A 14,463-nucleotide genomic window follows, 5' to 3' on the forward strand; every position below is an offset into this window, starting at 1 on the left:
GTTTGGGGAGGATTGGGGGGCATGGCCTTGTTGGAGGAGGTTTGTCACTGGAGGGGGCCTTTAGGTTTCAGAAGCCTGCGTCATTTCCAGTTAGATTGTGTGCGCTCTCTTCCTCTCCCTTCAGCCCCACTCCTCCCACCTCAGCTTGTGAGGAAGGACGTAAGCTCTCAGCTAGTGCTCCATCGCCATGTCTGCTCACCCTCTGCCATGTTCCTAGTTAGGATGGCCATGGACTCATTTTCTAGAACTGTAAACCCAAACAAACTCTTTCTTCTCTATGTTGCCTTGGTCACAGTGTCTCACAGTAATAGGAAAGTAACTGAGACAGTGGGCTCCGAGATATCCAAGGACTCTGGCCAGTCCTAGTTAGTGCTCTCAGCTTCCTGCTGGCTGGATGAGATGCGAGCTCTCAACTCCTGCTCCATCTGCCTGCCACCTGCTGTGCTCACTCCGCCAGCATGGACTCTAATCCCCTGGAAGGTCACGGCATTTTAACACAGAAAAAGAAAAGTCACTGTGACAGTGTTCACTGTTTATAACAGACGGTCAAATGGTGTAGCCCACGTTTAAGAAATTCCTGTAGCCAGTCAGCATGAATTTGATTTAGTTCACTGATTTTGAAATTGCAGAACACATTTGATTTCCTGGCAAGTGTCGTTTTGAGATCCTGCCCACGATTTTCAAATGTGTCTTTAGTTTATATCAGCAAGAAATTACCAACTAGGAGAGCCCGACTTAGTGCAGCTGTAGGTGAGTCCCTAATCTTCGTAAGTATATTGAAGTGGTATAGACTTTTCCTTATGAATCTGTATTTTTGTCTACTCACACAGAAGTAATTGCAATGCTTTATAATGTATCTGCAAAAGGTCGCTTTCAGGAATCTTTTAGCTACATTATTGTTTGCAAGAATGAGTGGATGTATTCTCTCCTATTTTAAGGATTTTTCCCCAAACTAATCAGTTAGTATAACTACAGTTATGCAGTTTTTATGGAAATTAAAAACTGTGCTGAGGGAGTGGGGGGATTCCTGGTCCAGAGTGAACAGTGCAGCTTCAGGTTCAGGCCCGTTGCATTCTGCTCTTACAGATTCTTTCTCCTATAAAGAAAATCCATTCCCCCACGTCCCCTCCCCCCAAAGAAAACTCCAGGTGAACTACAGACAGGCACATAAACCTGTTCACAAACTTACCCTGAGTGGTGCCATTATTCAAAATATTAATAAAGTACAGTAAAAACTATTTTCTTATAGATGCCATGCTTTGGTCCTGTGAGCTAAGTAGCTGAAATTATTTGTACATATGATGCTTTCTACTGTTGTGACATCACAGGTGAGGAAAGACGCTTTTGTTCACAAACGCTTTCTCAATACCAGCTCCTCACTGTAGAGAACCCACTGATTAAAGAGTATATAACATACTTACAGAGACTGCCTGTCTTTTTACTCACATGATTGTGTCGTATCATTGTGTGCCTTTATTTGGGGTCTACTATTGAATTAGCCATCACTGACAATGCTTTCTCCAATGCTTTTATCTCTTGCCTTATTCTCGAACTTTATCTAATCTTATTCTATTTTATTTCGTCATGTTTGGTTGTCATTTCTTAGACACTTGCTCTTTTCTAATGAGAGACGGAAAGGGAGTGGATCCAGAGGGGAGGAACTGAGAGGGGAAACTATAATCACGATGTAGTATATAAGAAATGAATCTATTTTCAATTAAAAATATACTATGTAATGTGCTCCACATGGATTCTGGGTGTTTTATATACGTGTGTCAGGGAGAAAATACATAAAAAAACATAAAGGCATCCTTCAAAACCTTGAACACCAGCAACCGAATCGGTTGGTCATGGCCCCTTTCTTTCTGATGACTCCCTGCAACAGCCATGCCTCTTTGAGGAATTCTTCCAGCGTCTCCCATTCTAGCCCATTTCCTTTTAGGTCTCAGGAGCTGCTTCCTTAGGCATACATTACTTTCCACCACTTTGTGATGAATTCATTGAATGCAGTCTAAGTTGCGGAGTGTGGCAACCAAAGGCAACCAACTTCATGACCCGGTTGCCACCGTGCTCTCCCGCTTTCTTCAAGTGTTTGCTTCAGCCTTTCGTAAACCACTGAACTTCTTGTCATCTCCCACATCTGCCATGCCCCTCCCTGTCCTGGACCCTCAACTACGCCAAACCATTGCTGTTTGTGTGGTGTCTTTCTCCTTCTGGGGACGTAATCCCTGGTAGATCTAAACGGACTGCAGATTACTGGATCAGCGTTCTCATCGTGTGTGGGAACATGAATAACTGCCCAAATAACAGACCACGCATAAGCTGTGTAACATGCCTTTGGTGTTGGCATGCTCAGCAGAAATGCTTGACTTGGGAATTAGATAAACCCGAGTTTAACCCTGAGTATTTGTGGGCCTGTGACCTGGGTCAGTTCACAAATCTCTCTGAAGCTGAGCCTTGCGTTTGGAGAGACAATGCTATATGTACCCCCCTTTATGGTTTAAGTAGACTTTACTGAGTCATTTAACTAGAACTTCAATGATGTACCTGACTGTACTACAACTTAAATAAGGTCAATAATTCATACCAACAACCAAAGCGCAGTGACTTTGTTCAAGCACGTCTGTGTATTTAAGTACACGGACTAAAGAATATTAAAGCTCATATTAAAAGTTTGCCACGATTTCCTGCGGCGTAAATGTTAAAGTAACATACATTCCGCAGTGACTAATCAGACAGCTCAGCTTCCAAGCAGAGGAGATTACCATATCATATCATTCTTTGCTCCTTCTAATTATGGATTACACATCATATGGCTTTAGGGACTTCCTTGGAAAATTTTTGTATAATAAAGCTCATAACACCAGTCATTAGGAATTTTCCATATTTAGAGCAACATTTCTGTGTTCGGCTATTTTATTTTATAATTCTATCAATAGTGTTGCTAGGAAAAAGGGAAAAGCATATTATGAAATGCGTACACCATTTTCTTTATGGTTTGAATATGACATGTCCTTTTCTCAGGTTTGCGGTTTTATGGTTTGGTCCTTGGGTGTCGCTACTATTTGGGGAGGCTGTGGAAACGTTGGGAGTCAGGACTGGAGGAAGCATGTCACAGGACTGAAACCTACACTGGTTCCCTCTCTTCTTGTCTCTGCCTGCTGTTTAAAAAAATGCCTTGAAGCAACTCTGACTTCCAGTCCCACGCCACTGTGTTCTGCCCAAGCCCAGGCAATCAAGCACCTGGGGCGGAACCACCTGAATCTGCGAGCCAATTAAATCATGCCTCCTTCCTACTCTTCCAGGTATTTTAGTCCCAGCAACACAAAAATACCTGCCTCAGAAACCAGGATAAGGGACTTAAAAATAAAATTTACATGCAGTGTAGGTACATGTAAGCAAAGGTAAAGCAACAGGAACTAGTTTGGTCAACTGTGGTGGTTTGAATAAGAACGGTCCCCATATGCTCATGTATTTGAATGCGTGGTCCCCACTTAGGGGAACTGTTTGGGATGAAGTAGTAGACGTGGCCTTGTTGGAGGGTGTTCTTTGAGGTTTCAAAAGTCCGTACCATTCCTATATAATTCTCTCTCTGCCTTGCACTTGTGGACCAAGGTATAAGCTCTCAGCTACTGCTCCAACATCAGCCATACCTGCCTGCCTGCTACCATGCTCCCTGCCACAACGGCTACAGACTCTAAAGCCCTGGAGCTATGAGACCCAGTTCGGTCTGATGAGTCGCCCTGGGCATCGTATCTCTTCACAGCAGCAGAAAGGTAAGTGAGACAGCAACAAAATAGAAAAACGTGGAGGAATGACATCTAAAATGATGTAGGACTGTGAGTCAAAATATTTGAGTTTGATTTAAACACATTTTTATTTCCCAGTAGGGGTGCTTCTCTGCGAAAGGAATAAACACAAACCACCGGGAAAGTTTCGAAGATCTGGATTCTCTGGTACCATCTCGTGGGATGACAGTTAACATGTGCACTCACTGGTGTCCACTGGTCACCGCTAGGTCAGAGGTAAAACTCTGATGCTGTAAACCAAAAAGTCTTGAGTTCATATTTCACCTGGGTTTTCACTACAACTGGATTTCAAAGTACTATGGCTTCATGGTTATAACTCTTACTGTCAAATGTTCTCTGATTTTATGATACATGAGTTTTTTTTTCACAGTTGTTCAGAACAGAACTAAGTAGCTATAATAAAGTGAACATTGTGTAACCCATCTCAGAGGCAGTGACAAACCATGCTGGCATAGGACATGGAATAACAGTTGCTCTGAGATCACCTCCAGCCTGTATTCCTTGCTCTAATGCCTGTCCTGGCTCTAGGTCCTAAGCTGTCATGAAGCCTTCTTTATACCTCAGAGCTTTCGCCATGCCTACAAGACATCCAAAATACCATTTATTTTTACTTAATACCACCATTCTTCATTTTTTCCCTTCCCGCCATAATTCACATTCTTGCTAGAGTCCAGTTTTCTTCATGAATACCATACCGTTCGCCCATCCATTCTCGCCTCTTCAGGCATGTATTGTGACTGCGTTAAAACTAAATTGTTGAGCGGATGAAATGATGCTGCTCTGGCTGGCCTTGGTGTTTCTGTTCGCACTTTAGTAAACCAAGTTTGTGTCTATTTCAATTTGTCTACCATTGATTATGAAGCCTTTAAGGGAAAATAAGACTGTCTGTTTTTTACATTTTGGCGTGTGAAGCGCTTCTCGCTTGCTGGATAGTGAGAATAATTTTGGACCTGCCACATATGCTGGCACAGGAACTTGAAAGCAGGTGACCAAGAGCAGCTCAAATGAATCATTTGCATCTCTCCTCATTAAAGTGGATTTGCTGGACAAATGCTACTGTATTGCTTCTGGCCAGGGCTGGGGTGAACTCAGCTGTCCAGAATGTTGTTAAAACACCCAGAAACTAAAATCCATCTCTTCTCCAAGGACTTAAGCTCTGCTGTCAGCTTACAGGGTCAAGGTAAGATAGTCAGAAGAGCAAAAACAAAAATCTAAATTTAACTGCGCTAACTGGCCATTTCTCTGGGTCTTTTCCTTCCCAGGGTCTTATACAAAGAAGATGGTTGGCAGAGGCTAGGAGAAGCACATCTGACAGTGTTGTCTTTTTAGGTTTGAGATGTGTGAAAAAGCAGAAAGATTTATAAACCATGAGGCCGTTTGCAATTTCCAACCAACTAGCGACAAGTGAGAAAGTAAAAATGGTCAGTCTTCTGGACTATTCAAAATGCACCAGGCATGTCCAGCCCACCTTGGGATAACACATTAAAGCATCAGCAACAACAAAGCCCAGCAAATAAAACAGCAGCAAGGAGGAGAAGAGGATGCGAAAGAAAGACAGGAACCAGGAGTTGTGAGGGATGTGGGGACGGAGACTCAAGCTCAGTCCCTGAAGCTGGTGCCTGATGTCCCCAGAACTTGATCAGCTGCTTTTATTAACATGTTGGAAATATGCGCCCTCAATAAAAATGGAAATCATTATAGAACTGCTTATTTGCTCTCTCTCAGTAGATCAGGATACATGCACTTTTATTAAGGTCTGTAAGTTCGTATTCATTTTTATTCCGTAACGTTTTAATTTCAACCCTATGAAGTCATATTTATCTGTTTAAATGGATGTGGCTAAGGAAAATTGTAGGATAATAGTTTCCATATGTTTGAGAAAGATGTTGGAACCAATTCATTCGATGACTGAAAACTTCAGCTCCAGATAACAACAAAATAGGTCTCTGTGTGTGTTTGTGTGTGTGTGTTGTTGTTGTTGTTGTTATTGTCGCTGTTGTAAGGATGCCTTCTATTCCCGAGGAGGAAGTGCTTGGGAGAAGAGGTGAGGAGGATTTGGTATCAAGAAAGGAGAACTGTGGGTACTATTAGGAGCCACAAAGAGTCTAAGGAAAGGAGACAAGATAGAAGGAGACAAGATAGAAGATTGAACACGAAGGGAACAGGAGGACATGTGTGATCCTCTCAACGCACACATCTGGGCTCCTGGCAGTGTGAAAGGAAATGTATGAGCACATGTGACAGCCAGTTATTTCTGCATAGGGGAGAAGAGGGGCGGAACAGAGCACACAGTAGGATCAAACCCAAGGAGGTCAGAAGGGGGCTAGAGATAACAGACATGCCCATTCCATTCCAAGACCTGAATCCAACATACAATGACAGTCTTGTCCTGTGTGATGAATGAGAGACCAAATGTGCCATAATAGACAACGGACTACCAACGTAGGCTCAACATGGCAGCAAGCCATGGCTTGTTAAAGCTGAGGTAGTTTTCCCTGACCATGAGGGCTCACTGCTTGCTCCCACAAGCGCCTTTTACTCCACATATAAAATAAGACACATTACTCTAGAAACTGGGCTGGGAAAGGAGCAAGAGGACCGGTGTAGGTAGGGTGATGCTGTGTCACAGCAGTGTTTCTCTATGGCACCAGAAGAGTGGGAAGGCAGGGAGGTGGCGCTCTTTCTGCAGGGAGGAAGAGGCAGGGAGAGGTGGGAAGCACAGGTGTTCAGTGCCTACACTACCAGAGAAATCGGGGAAAAAATAAAAATAGAAAGTGACTTGATGCCTGGGGGCACTGGAGAACAGAGATTGCCATCTCCGACAGAGGGCCTGGTTGCGAACAGCGCTGGAGCCATGGGATCAGAACCTTTCTCGCTGGTTCTGAGAAAGACCGGAAGCATCTGTTTACCAGGCAGGTGCAGGAAAAGTGGCTACTGGGTAGCATATGGGCTAAGTCACAGCATTTGAGAGCAGCATTTCGGGGGATACTAAATTTAAGAGCTTCAGTCTAGATTACTTCTATGTTTAGGCGATATTTTGCCCTTCTGTTGCTTCCTGTCCTTTATCGCCTGTGAATGCAACTGGAGAGCCATGGTTAGAAGGGAGCCCAGATTATGCAGAGAAAAGGAAAAGCCGTAACGTCTTCCCGTGTCAGAGATATGGGTGTCGTCTTCTGAAACTTCAGGTTTCCTTCCAACTCAAAGGAGCTTTACTTGTGTAAAGCCGAAATGTCTTAAAAATACTTATGGAGTTGCCTAAGGTAATAGCAACTCACTTGAGCTTCAGAGAGGAAAAAAAAGGAAACTTCATATTATTTCTCCATAGGTGAATTAGGTAAGAGCCAAGGGAAAAGACGCTTAGAAGACCTCTATATAATTAAATGTTACAGTCATCAAAATCTCTCAGAATTCCATGGCCTCTGAGCTCAAGTGGCTATGGGGTCCTCTAACAAAAACATCAAATTACTTAAAATGTCAACTACCTTTTTAAAAAATAGCAAATTTCACCATTGAAGAATTTGCCAGAACCTCTGCTGCCCCTTTTGTAGTTAATCGTGAGGGTGACATTTGGGCTTTCGCTGGGTACCTTGACTAAAGGTAGACCTGGAGCTGACTTGGGGAAGAGGCTGAGGCTGGGGGTCTACAGTGAATGAACGCTCTTGTTCCTGAGACAGGGTTAGGGGAGCCCTGGAAGAACCACAGGGAGAGACAGGCAGAAAGGGAAGACGCCACAGCCAGAGACAGGGGTGCCACGTGACCCAGAACAGCCAGTGAAAGCTCTGAGAGCGAGCCCTCTTTTCCCTGAGGAACACTCAAAAATTTTTTGATTATTTCCAAAAGATATATTCATTATAATAGAAGATTGAAGTCATGAGAGACCCCAGTTAATTCAGGTAAATATTGAATCAATTATAAAATGAAACCCAAGTAGCAATGAACCCGACACTATAGAACATAACAATTTAACAAGAAAAACCATTTCCTAACACAAATTACAGGACTCTGTACGGTCCTCTTTTTGTTACTTAATTTTTTTGTTTGTTTGTTCATTTATGGGGTTGGAGATGAAGACCTAAATCTGAAGTCTTCCTAACTTCCTGTTGCTTCAGCAAAGATGGAAAGGGGTCTTGGTGTCAGGGGTGGATTCCGGGTGTTCTGACTGAGCCAATGTCTGGACCTGTAGAACTGAACAGTGCCGGGTGGCTCTGGATCTCTCTCCATTAGGTAAGAGAAGGTGTTTCTGGGGCAGCAGAGCTAGCAAGGGGGAACATAGCCACCGAGGAGGGAGTTGACACAGGAACTAAGCTGATATTTAGTGGCATTTGCTACACAGTTGGAAACAAAAGTGTTTTCTGTAGATACAAGTAGCTCACACCTGTACCCTAATCCTCTGGTTGTTGGTATGTGTTAACTGGAACATGGAGCCTCACCTGTCCAAAAGAAGACGTGCCTGAACACCGAGGGCGGAGGAGTTCCACTGCCTGGCCTTGCCCTGTCTGGAAGAACACCTGTATTTCTGGTTTTGAGACCTGGGGTTGCTCAGATTCTGAAGTGGGTGCTATGTAATTTGTATGAAAGCAAGTGAGCTCAATCAGGGTGTCTTCCCAGTACTTTTAAGTTCTAAGATACTATAATTTTAGAAATATTGGGACCAAATTATGCTTTACTGGCAGGGCGTTGTTTACAGAGTTGGATGCAAATCTCTTTTGCAACACTTTTTGGAAAGTGGAGCCAAGGATGTGCTACAGAGCAGTCCTTGTTTTCTACATTAAGGTAGGAACATCTCCTAAGTCATGGGGGAACATGAGACATTTGTGAACATTTGACATGGTTCCTGGTTCTTGGAAAGCTCACAGTAAATGGGAAATATAAAAACAATCACTATAAAGTTTGAAAATAAGTTGTTTAAATGCTAACAACTTTTTTTCCTAAATGAAAAAGATCAAGCTTAACTGAAGCACCCACCTCCAGGCACTTCAGTTGAACAAGTTTGTTCTGAGGTATGGGATTATGCTTGAATGCCTATTTGTTTCACAAACATAATTTCTTTCCTTCTATTCAGGTGGTAATGCATATGCATAGATTTATTAATTCTTTATCTGCTTGAAGCTTAAAAATGTGAGTTCAAATTCAGAGTAAGAATAGCACAAAATTGCAGCAACCTTTACAGACTTGACTAAAAACACTAGATATCCCATAGTCTGTGCATTGGTGAACTTATCCATTTGGACATGGATAAGTATGTCAGTGTGGGTCTTTTTAAATGTCTTCATCAAGTTTATGGACATTCATGGGATGTCTGTCTTTGCCTTTCTTTTCTTCTTAGAGAGTTGCTTAGAAGTTACACTGGTATAGGCTCCAGGGCCAAGGTCAGACAGTTTGCTAGGTCTCCTTGGGGTTCTGTAGCTGAAGCCCTTAACATCTGGGCTAGTCCTTTAGAAATTCTAAAGTGGCCTTGTGGTGGTGGCACACACCTTTAACCCCAGCACTCTGGAGACAGCTAGAGTAACAAGGAGAAACCCTGTCTCGAAGAGGAGGAGGAGGAGGAGGAGGAGGAGGAGGAGTAAGAGGAAGAAAAAGAAGAGGAAGAGGAAAAAGAATTCTAAAAATGGTTCAGACTTGTTTCAAAGCCCCCTGCTTTCTCCTATCTTGTTTCTGCCTCCTTAAAGTATCATGTACAATGACTATTTTGCTTGATGATATTGTTTAAAACTAGAAATATCTCTGCTAAGGATTTATGATAAAGCACATTCTGAGAATTATTTTTTTTAAAATTTGTAATTTTGAAGTAACTGTAGACTCACAAGAACTTAAAAAATGTCACAATGTGATTCCACGTGCCCTTTGCTCAGCTTCCTTTGATGTCACAGTCTCACATAGCTCAAGTAGCATCACACTACAGATTAACTTTGGTTTATTACAATTCATACAGCATGGACAGAGGACTGAAGGATAAAAGCCTGGCTTTCCTGAGCCCAGTTCGGTGGCTGTGTGTGTCACTGAGCAGCACTGGGTTAATGTGCTGGGTTAATGTTAATCTTTGGCAAGGCTGAAGTTCTAGTGACACTTTATCTCATTGCTTATTAAAGCATCTGGCATTCAATTGGGCTTTTTCATTAAACGTGGCCAAGAGCTCTTTCCATCTATAGGAAATTTTGCTGTTTTCAAGGCCCAATTATCTGTGCCACCCCTGCTGTGGACAATCATTGTCCAGAAGGAAGAGCACGAACCCAAATCACTCAACTCTTGGCATTATTAGTGTGAGTCTTGTGACAAGGCACGAAATGTCCCTGGGTCTTACTGAATTGTTTCTATGTAATTGTTATTGTGAAGACTTATTTTTTTTTTCTAGCAAAGGCTGAATACAACGGTCCTGGAAAGTAGATACCATGAAGTATTTGATTGCCATCTTACAAACTAAGGTTCAAAGACGGTAAATTAGTGACTGAGAAGAGTAGAAGCCGTACATGGCGGTGTAGCTGAACGTGTTAGGATGGTCTCTCCCGTGCTATCACGTTCCCTTTCCGAAGCACCAGAGGACTGGATCAACACAACACAGCAACTAACAAAGCCGAACCAAGCAAGCACAGCAAGCAGAGTAAGCAATCCACAACTCAAGACAGCAGTGGAGGGTTAGGAGCCTGCCCTGATCTGCTACTGATGAGCACCTTGCTCATGTCCTTTCTGTGTGCACAGAAAGTGCCCAGTCAGTTGGAGTTGGGTGATAGGCTACAATAAAGGTGGGCTGAGTTTATTGTGGGTACTAGTATAGGATTTCTCCCAAGGTCCCCCAATTATTCAGATAGCGCGAGCAGCCTAGAATCCCACCCCTCATCTCTGTATCACCATGGTTCCCTCATCCCCCATTCCCACAATGTGGAGAATTTGGAGTTTGCGCCTGTGCAACAACTTACATTGTTTATTGCTTTTTTAAACCTAAGAGAACTTAAATGTAAAAGGATGGAGGGTTCTGACATCGTCTTTATCACTTTCAGTATTTTGCTCATGAAAATAATTTATTAACAAAAGAATGCTCACATGGGACATTTTAATAGCTTGGAATGTCTTTAGTACCACACCATCCCGAATTCCTTCTTAGCCTGTCCTGAACACCTTTTATGTATCTGAAATTCTTCATCATAGAACACCTGTTCTAGGAGGATTTCTTTGGGTCTCTCAATCCATGCCCTTCCTTCAAATGGAATAGAAAATGCTAAAATTGATATTTCATTTCAAGGGACTCCTGTTGCAAATATCAAAAGCTTGGGCACAGCTCGTGTGTGTGCATGTGTGCACGCATGTGTGTGTATGTGGGGTGTGTGCATGTGCGTGCGTGTGTGTGTGTGTGTGTGTGTGTGTGTAGCCCTGATCCATTAAGTACTGGGTTAAAATTAGAGAGATCCAGTCTTTTGGTGATGAGAAGTTTGAGGTTTTCTTACTGCAGTTACATGTGGGAATGTCATAATTAAGACTGAGGCAGAGAAAAACAGGAGCAGAATACTCTCAGGGATTCCTAGACATTCCTCTGGTTTTGAAACCATCTCAATCTTTGCCTATTTAGATTAGTTGTACTGTGGAGAAAAGGAGGAAAAAAATCATCAAAGTATACTATATGCTGTCAGAATTAAGAGATTTAAGATGGAAGGTTATCCTGAGAAATTAAGTAGAATATCTTAGTTTTATAAACAAAACTTTTGTAGACTCTGAGAGCCAGAAGAATATAAACATGCTTGTGTTTTAAATTTGGTGATGTTTACTCCCTCACAATCCTAAGGTATGAGGGGGACTCAGAAACTTTCATTCTGTACCAGGTTTGAATTATTCCATTGTTCGAACACACATAAGTGTTTTCTTAGCCCAGACATGACAGTTTAATGAGACACAATACACAGCAGCCCTTTCCCTAGAGTTTTAAAAAAGACCTATGGCTACATACACCAAGGAAAATTGCCATTCTATTACAAGCAAAATGACTTTTTATTTTCTTGGCTATCCATGATTTTCACTGCTTTTTCTTTCTCTTGTTTTTCTTTCAAGGACCCGTGCAAAACCTGGCAGAAGGGTTACATGGCTGCACCCCTGTGTGGATGCAAACCTCAGGGAGCACATTAAGGGTGGCAACATGCGACAACCACACAGAAATGAGCCAATAGCAGGAACTCCCCAGGACCTCTCAATGGACATGCTCCTTGCACAGAATCTACAGTCTTTTTCAATATTAAAAGACTACTTACCAATTATAAAAGTTGCCTGATATTAATCATGGGCTTAAAACATGCCAATTTTGCTTAACTTTTGATTATGGCAGGATATTCTAGGACAAACATCAGAAATCTACTAAGCAGAATGACTCTAAAGTAAGACTGCAGTTTTATCAGAGCATGCATTTTAGCTTCAAAGCGTACGTGTAAGGAAGGAACATTTGCACTTGTGATTATTTCACAAAACACTAAGGCACATAAAATTAGATGCTGAGCATACTCACAATATTTTCCAATAATGAAGACGCAGAAGAAGAATGGACCAGATGTCATTTCCTTCTTTCTGAGCAACTGATTAATGAACGTAGATAAAATGTGGTCTTGGATACAATGAGTCGCGCACAGCTCACAGTGGTTGTGCTATTTCTGTCCGCTGTCTTAGCAGCTAGAAGGCAGCGCTCTCCTCTCTCTCTCTCTCTCTCTCTCTCTCTCTCTCTCTCTCTCTCTCTCTCTCTCGTTGTCCCTCCCTCCCTCATTCCCTTCCTTTCTTTATCCCTCCACCCCTCCCTCTCTCTTCTCTTGATTCCCTTCTCTGAAAGTCTTAATATCTTTCCACACACACACACACACACACACACACACACACACACACACACGCGCGCGCACGCGCGCACACACACACACACACAGAGGGAGGGAGGGAGGGAGGGAGGGAGGGAGAGAGAGAGAGAGAGAGAGAGAGAGAGAGAGGCAGCAAGGAAAGTTTCTGGGAGCACACAGGTCCATTTCCTCTAAACATCTTGTTTCTCTGCCTTGAAAGATCTCCACATACATATACGGACACTGACAGAACTCTGACCTGGTCAAAGCTGTTAGAAGCAGACTGAGCTGAGGTAAACCCCAAGCAAAACATTTTTTTTTTCTTCTATGGATGCTCTTGTGGCACAACTGTAGATCAGGAATTAAGGTGTGACTGCAGTGGCCTTTTAAGTTTATTTGGAAATCCGAGCAATAGATACGGCTCAGAGAAAAAATAGAAAAATCAAATATTTCAACTGTGCGTGTTGGTTTGACTATAGCAGAGACCTTGATACGTTGTGACTGAACAGTGAAGTCCTCCTGGCTTCAGATCCTAGGGAGCCAGGCACTCTGGGGCTGGCAGCTATTATCCAAAGCTAGGTTTTCAGGAAGAGAGTACCAGTTCTGCAAGACAGCTCTGGGCTCTCCTCGGGGCACATCGGATAACTGGCACAGTCCCCAGTGCACAGGCCCTAGTGCCCAGCAGGTAACTGCCAAATGGCGACCCTTCACGCGACAGTATTTTAATACTGGCCTTCTGGTGAAGAAGAAACGTATATAAACACAAGTAACATTTCCGTGGGCAGCATTTTGTCTTAGGCAGAGTCTACAATTCTAAGTTTTGACCTAACAGTGTATTTCTAGAATTAATGGCTATTCTGCTTACCACCAGGCTTTGGAAGGGGGGGGGGAAGGAGGATGAGGAAGCAGAGGAATGTCAGCCAGGAGGGAGTGTGCACAGAACTCTTCGGGAACCCAAAATCTTGCAACCCAATATGAAATATAATGAGTGGATCATCGAACGCACATGTTATATAAAAGGGTGTGTGTGTGTGTGTGTGTGTGTGTGTGTGTGTGTGTGTGTGTGTGTAGGGGTGGAGACCAGCAGTCAAACGTTTAAGCAGGGATGAGGGCATAGGGTATAACAATGTAGGGATAAGGGATGTGTTAACCAAATTAAGAGTATATAAAGAAGCCTTATGGGACACACTATGCTAGTTTGAAAGCTAATTAAAAATACAACCAAATATAACCAAATTCCATGGTGGTGGTGGTGGCAGTGGCCGTATACACCTTTAATACCAACACTCAACTGGCAGAGGCAGGTGAATTTCTGACTTTGCGGAGAGAGCTCCAGGACATAGATCCTGGTGTTTTAACGAGAAGAGCTTAAACTGAGAAAAGCCACATGCGTGAAAATTTATATGGTTTTCCCATGGATTTCAAAAGAAATCTCAGTGTTACCCGAGGCATAGGTTATCTCCCTTCGAGTTGAGGTCAGTAAGGCCCAGAGGCACTCGAAAAGGAATAGGCTATTGCCATCGTTCCTGGTTTTCTACACTCAGTAGGTGGTGAGACACTTTGGCTGTAGGGCATAGAGAAACAAATCTTATATAAACAACAAACAGCTATGCACACTGCTCGGGGAGAAAAGACCTCCCTGGTCCTACCCAGAACTGAAACCTGCCTGCAACAACACTGACCTTCCAGACAAGACGTGCCTGGGCAATAGCTGCAGACTGTGAGTGGAACTACCCACTCTCTTGATTCGTTTGAGGCCAGTTACACAGAAGGACATTCATGCATGGTACTGTAAACACAGTCAAAACTCATGGCTAGGGGAGTGGTGACTTTCTTTCTATGAAAGAAATGAT

The 14,463-nt window shown here is 43.0% G+C and overlaps 1 protein-coding gene and 1 long non-coding RNA gene across 4 annotated transcripts in view; one reads left to right on the forward strand and one right to left on the reverse strand.

The window, feature by feature from the left end:
* The window catches only part of Rxfp1 (relaxin family peptide receptor 1), an 80,798-nt gene extending 68,296 nt beyond the window's left edge, over nt 1–12,502 (reverse strand). For both annotated transcript variants that reach the window (XM_050158745.1, XM_050158743.1), the window contains exon 1: nt 12,295–12,502. In XM_050158745.1, the coding sequence (XP_050014702.1) occupies nt 12,295–12,343 (49 nt within the window). In that variant the 5' untranslated portion in view covers nt 12,344–12,502. The remainder of the gene's footprint in view (nt 1–12,294) is intronic.
* LOC126511560 (uncharacterized) lies at nt 1,247–7,709 on the forward strand. Of its 2 annotated transcripts, none has more exons than XR_007594724.1 (3): nt 1,247–1,328; nt 3,616–3,776; nt 3,888–7,709. It is a non-coding gene; the product is annotated as an uncharacterized lncRNA (long non-coding RNA). The 2 variants fall into 2 exon arrangements; XR_007594723.1 differs by lacking the exon at nt 1,247–1,328 and having other exon boundaries at nt 1,715–3,776; nt 3,888–4,025; nt 5,072–7,709.
* Nucleotides 12,503–14,463: the final 1,961 nt, after the last annotated feature.

Source organism: Alexandromys fortis, unplaced genomic scaffold, assembly GCF_014885135.2.
Source record: "Alexandromys fortis isolate MF-2015 unplaced genomic scaffold, M_Fortis_MF-2015_v1.1 scaffold_102, whole genome shotgun sequence".
In the NCBI taxonomy this organism is placed as follows: Eukaryota; Metazoa; Chordata; class Mammalia; order Rodentia; family Cricetidae; genus Alexandromys; species Alexandromys fortis.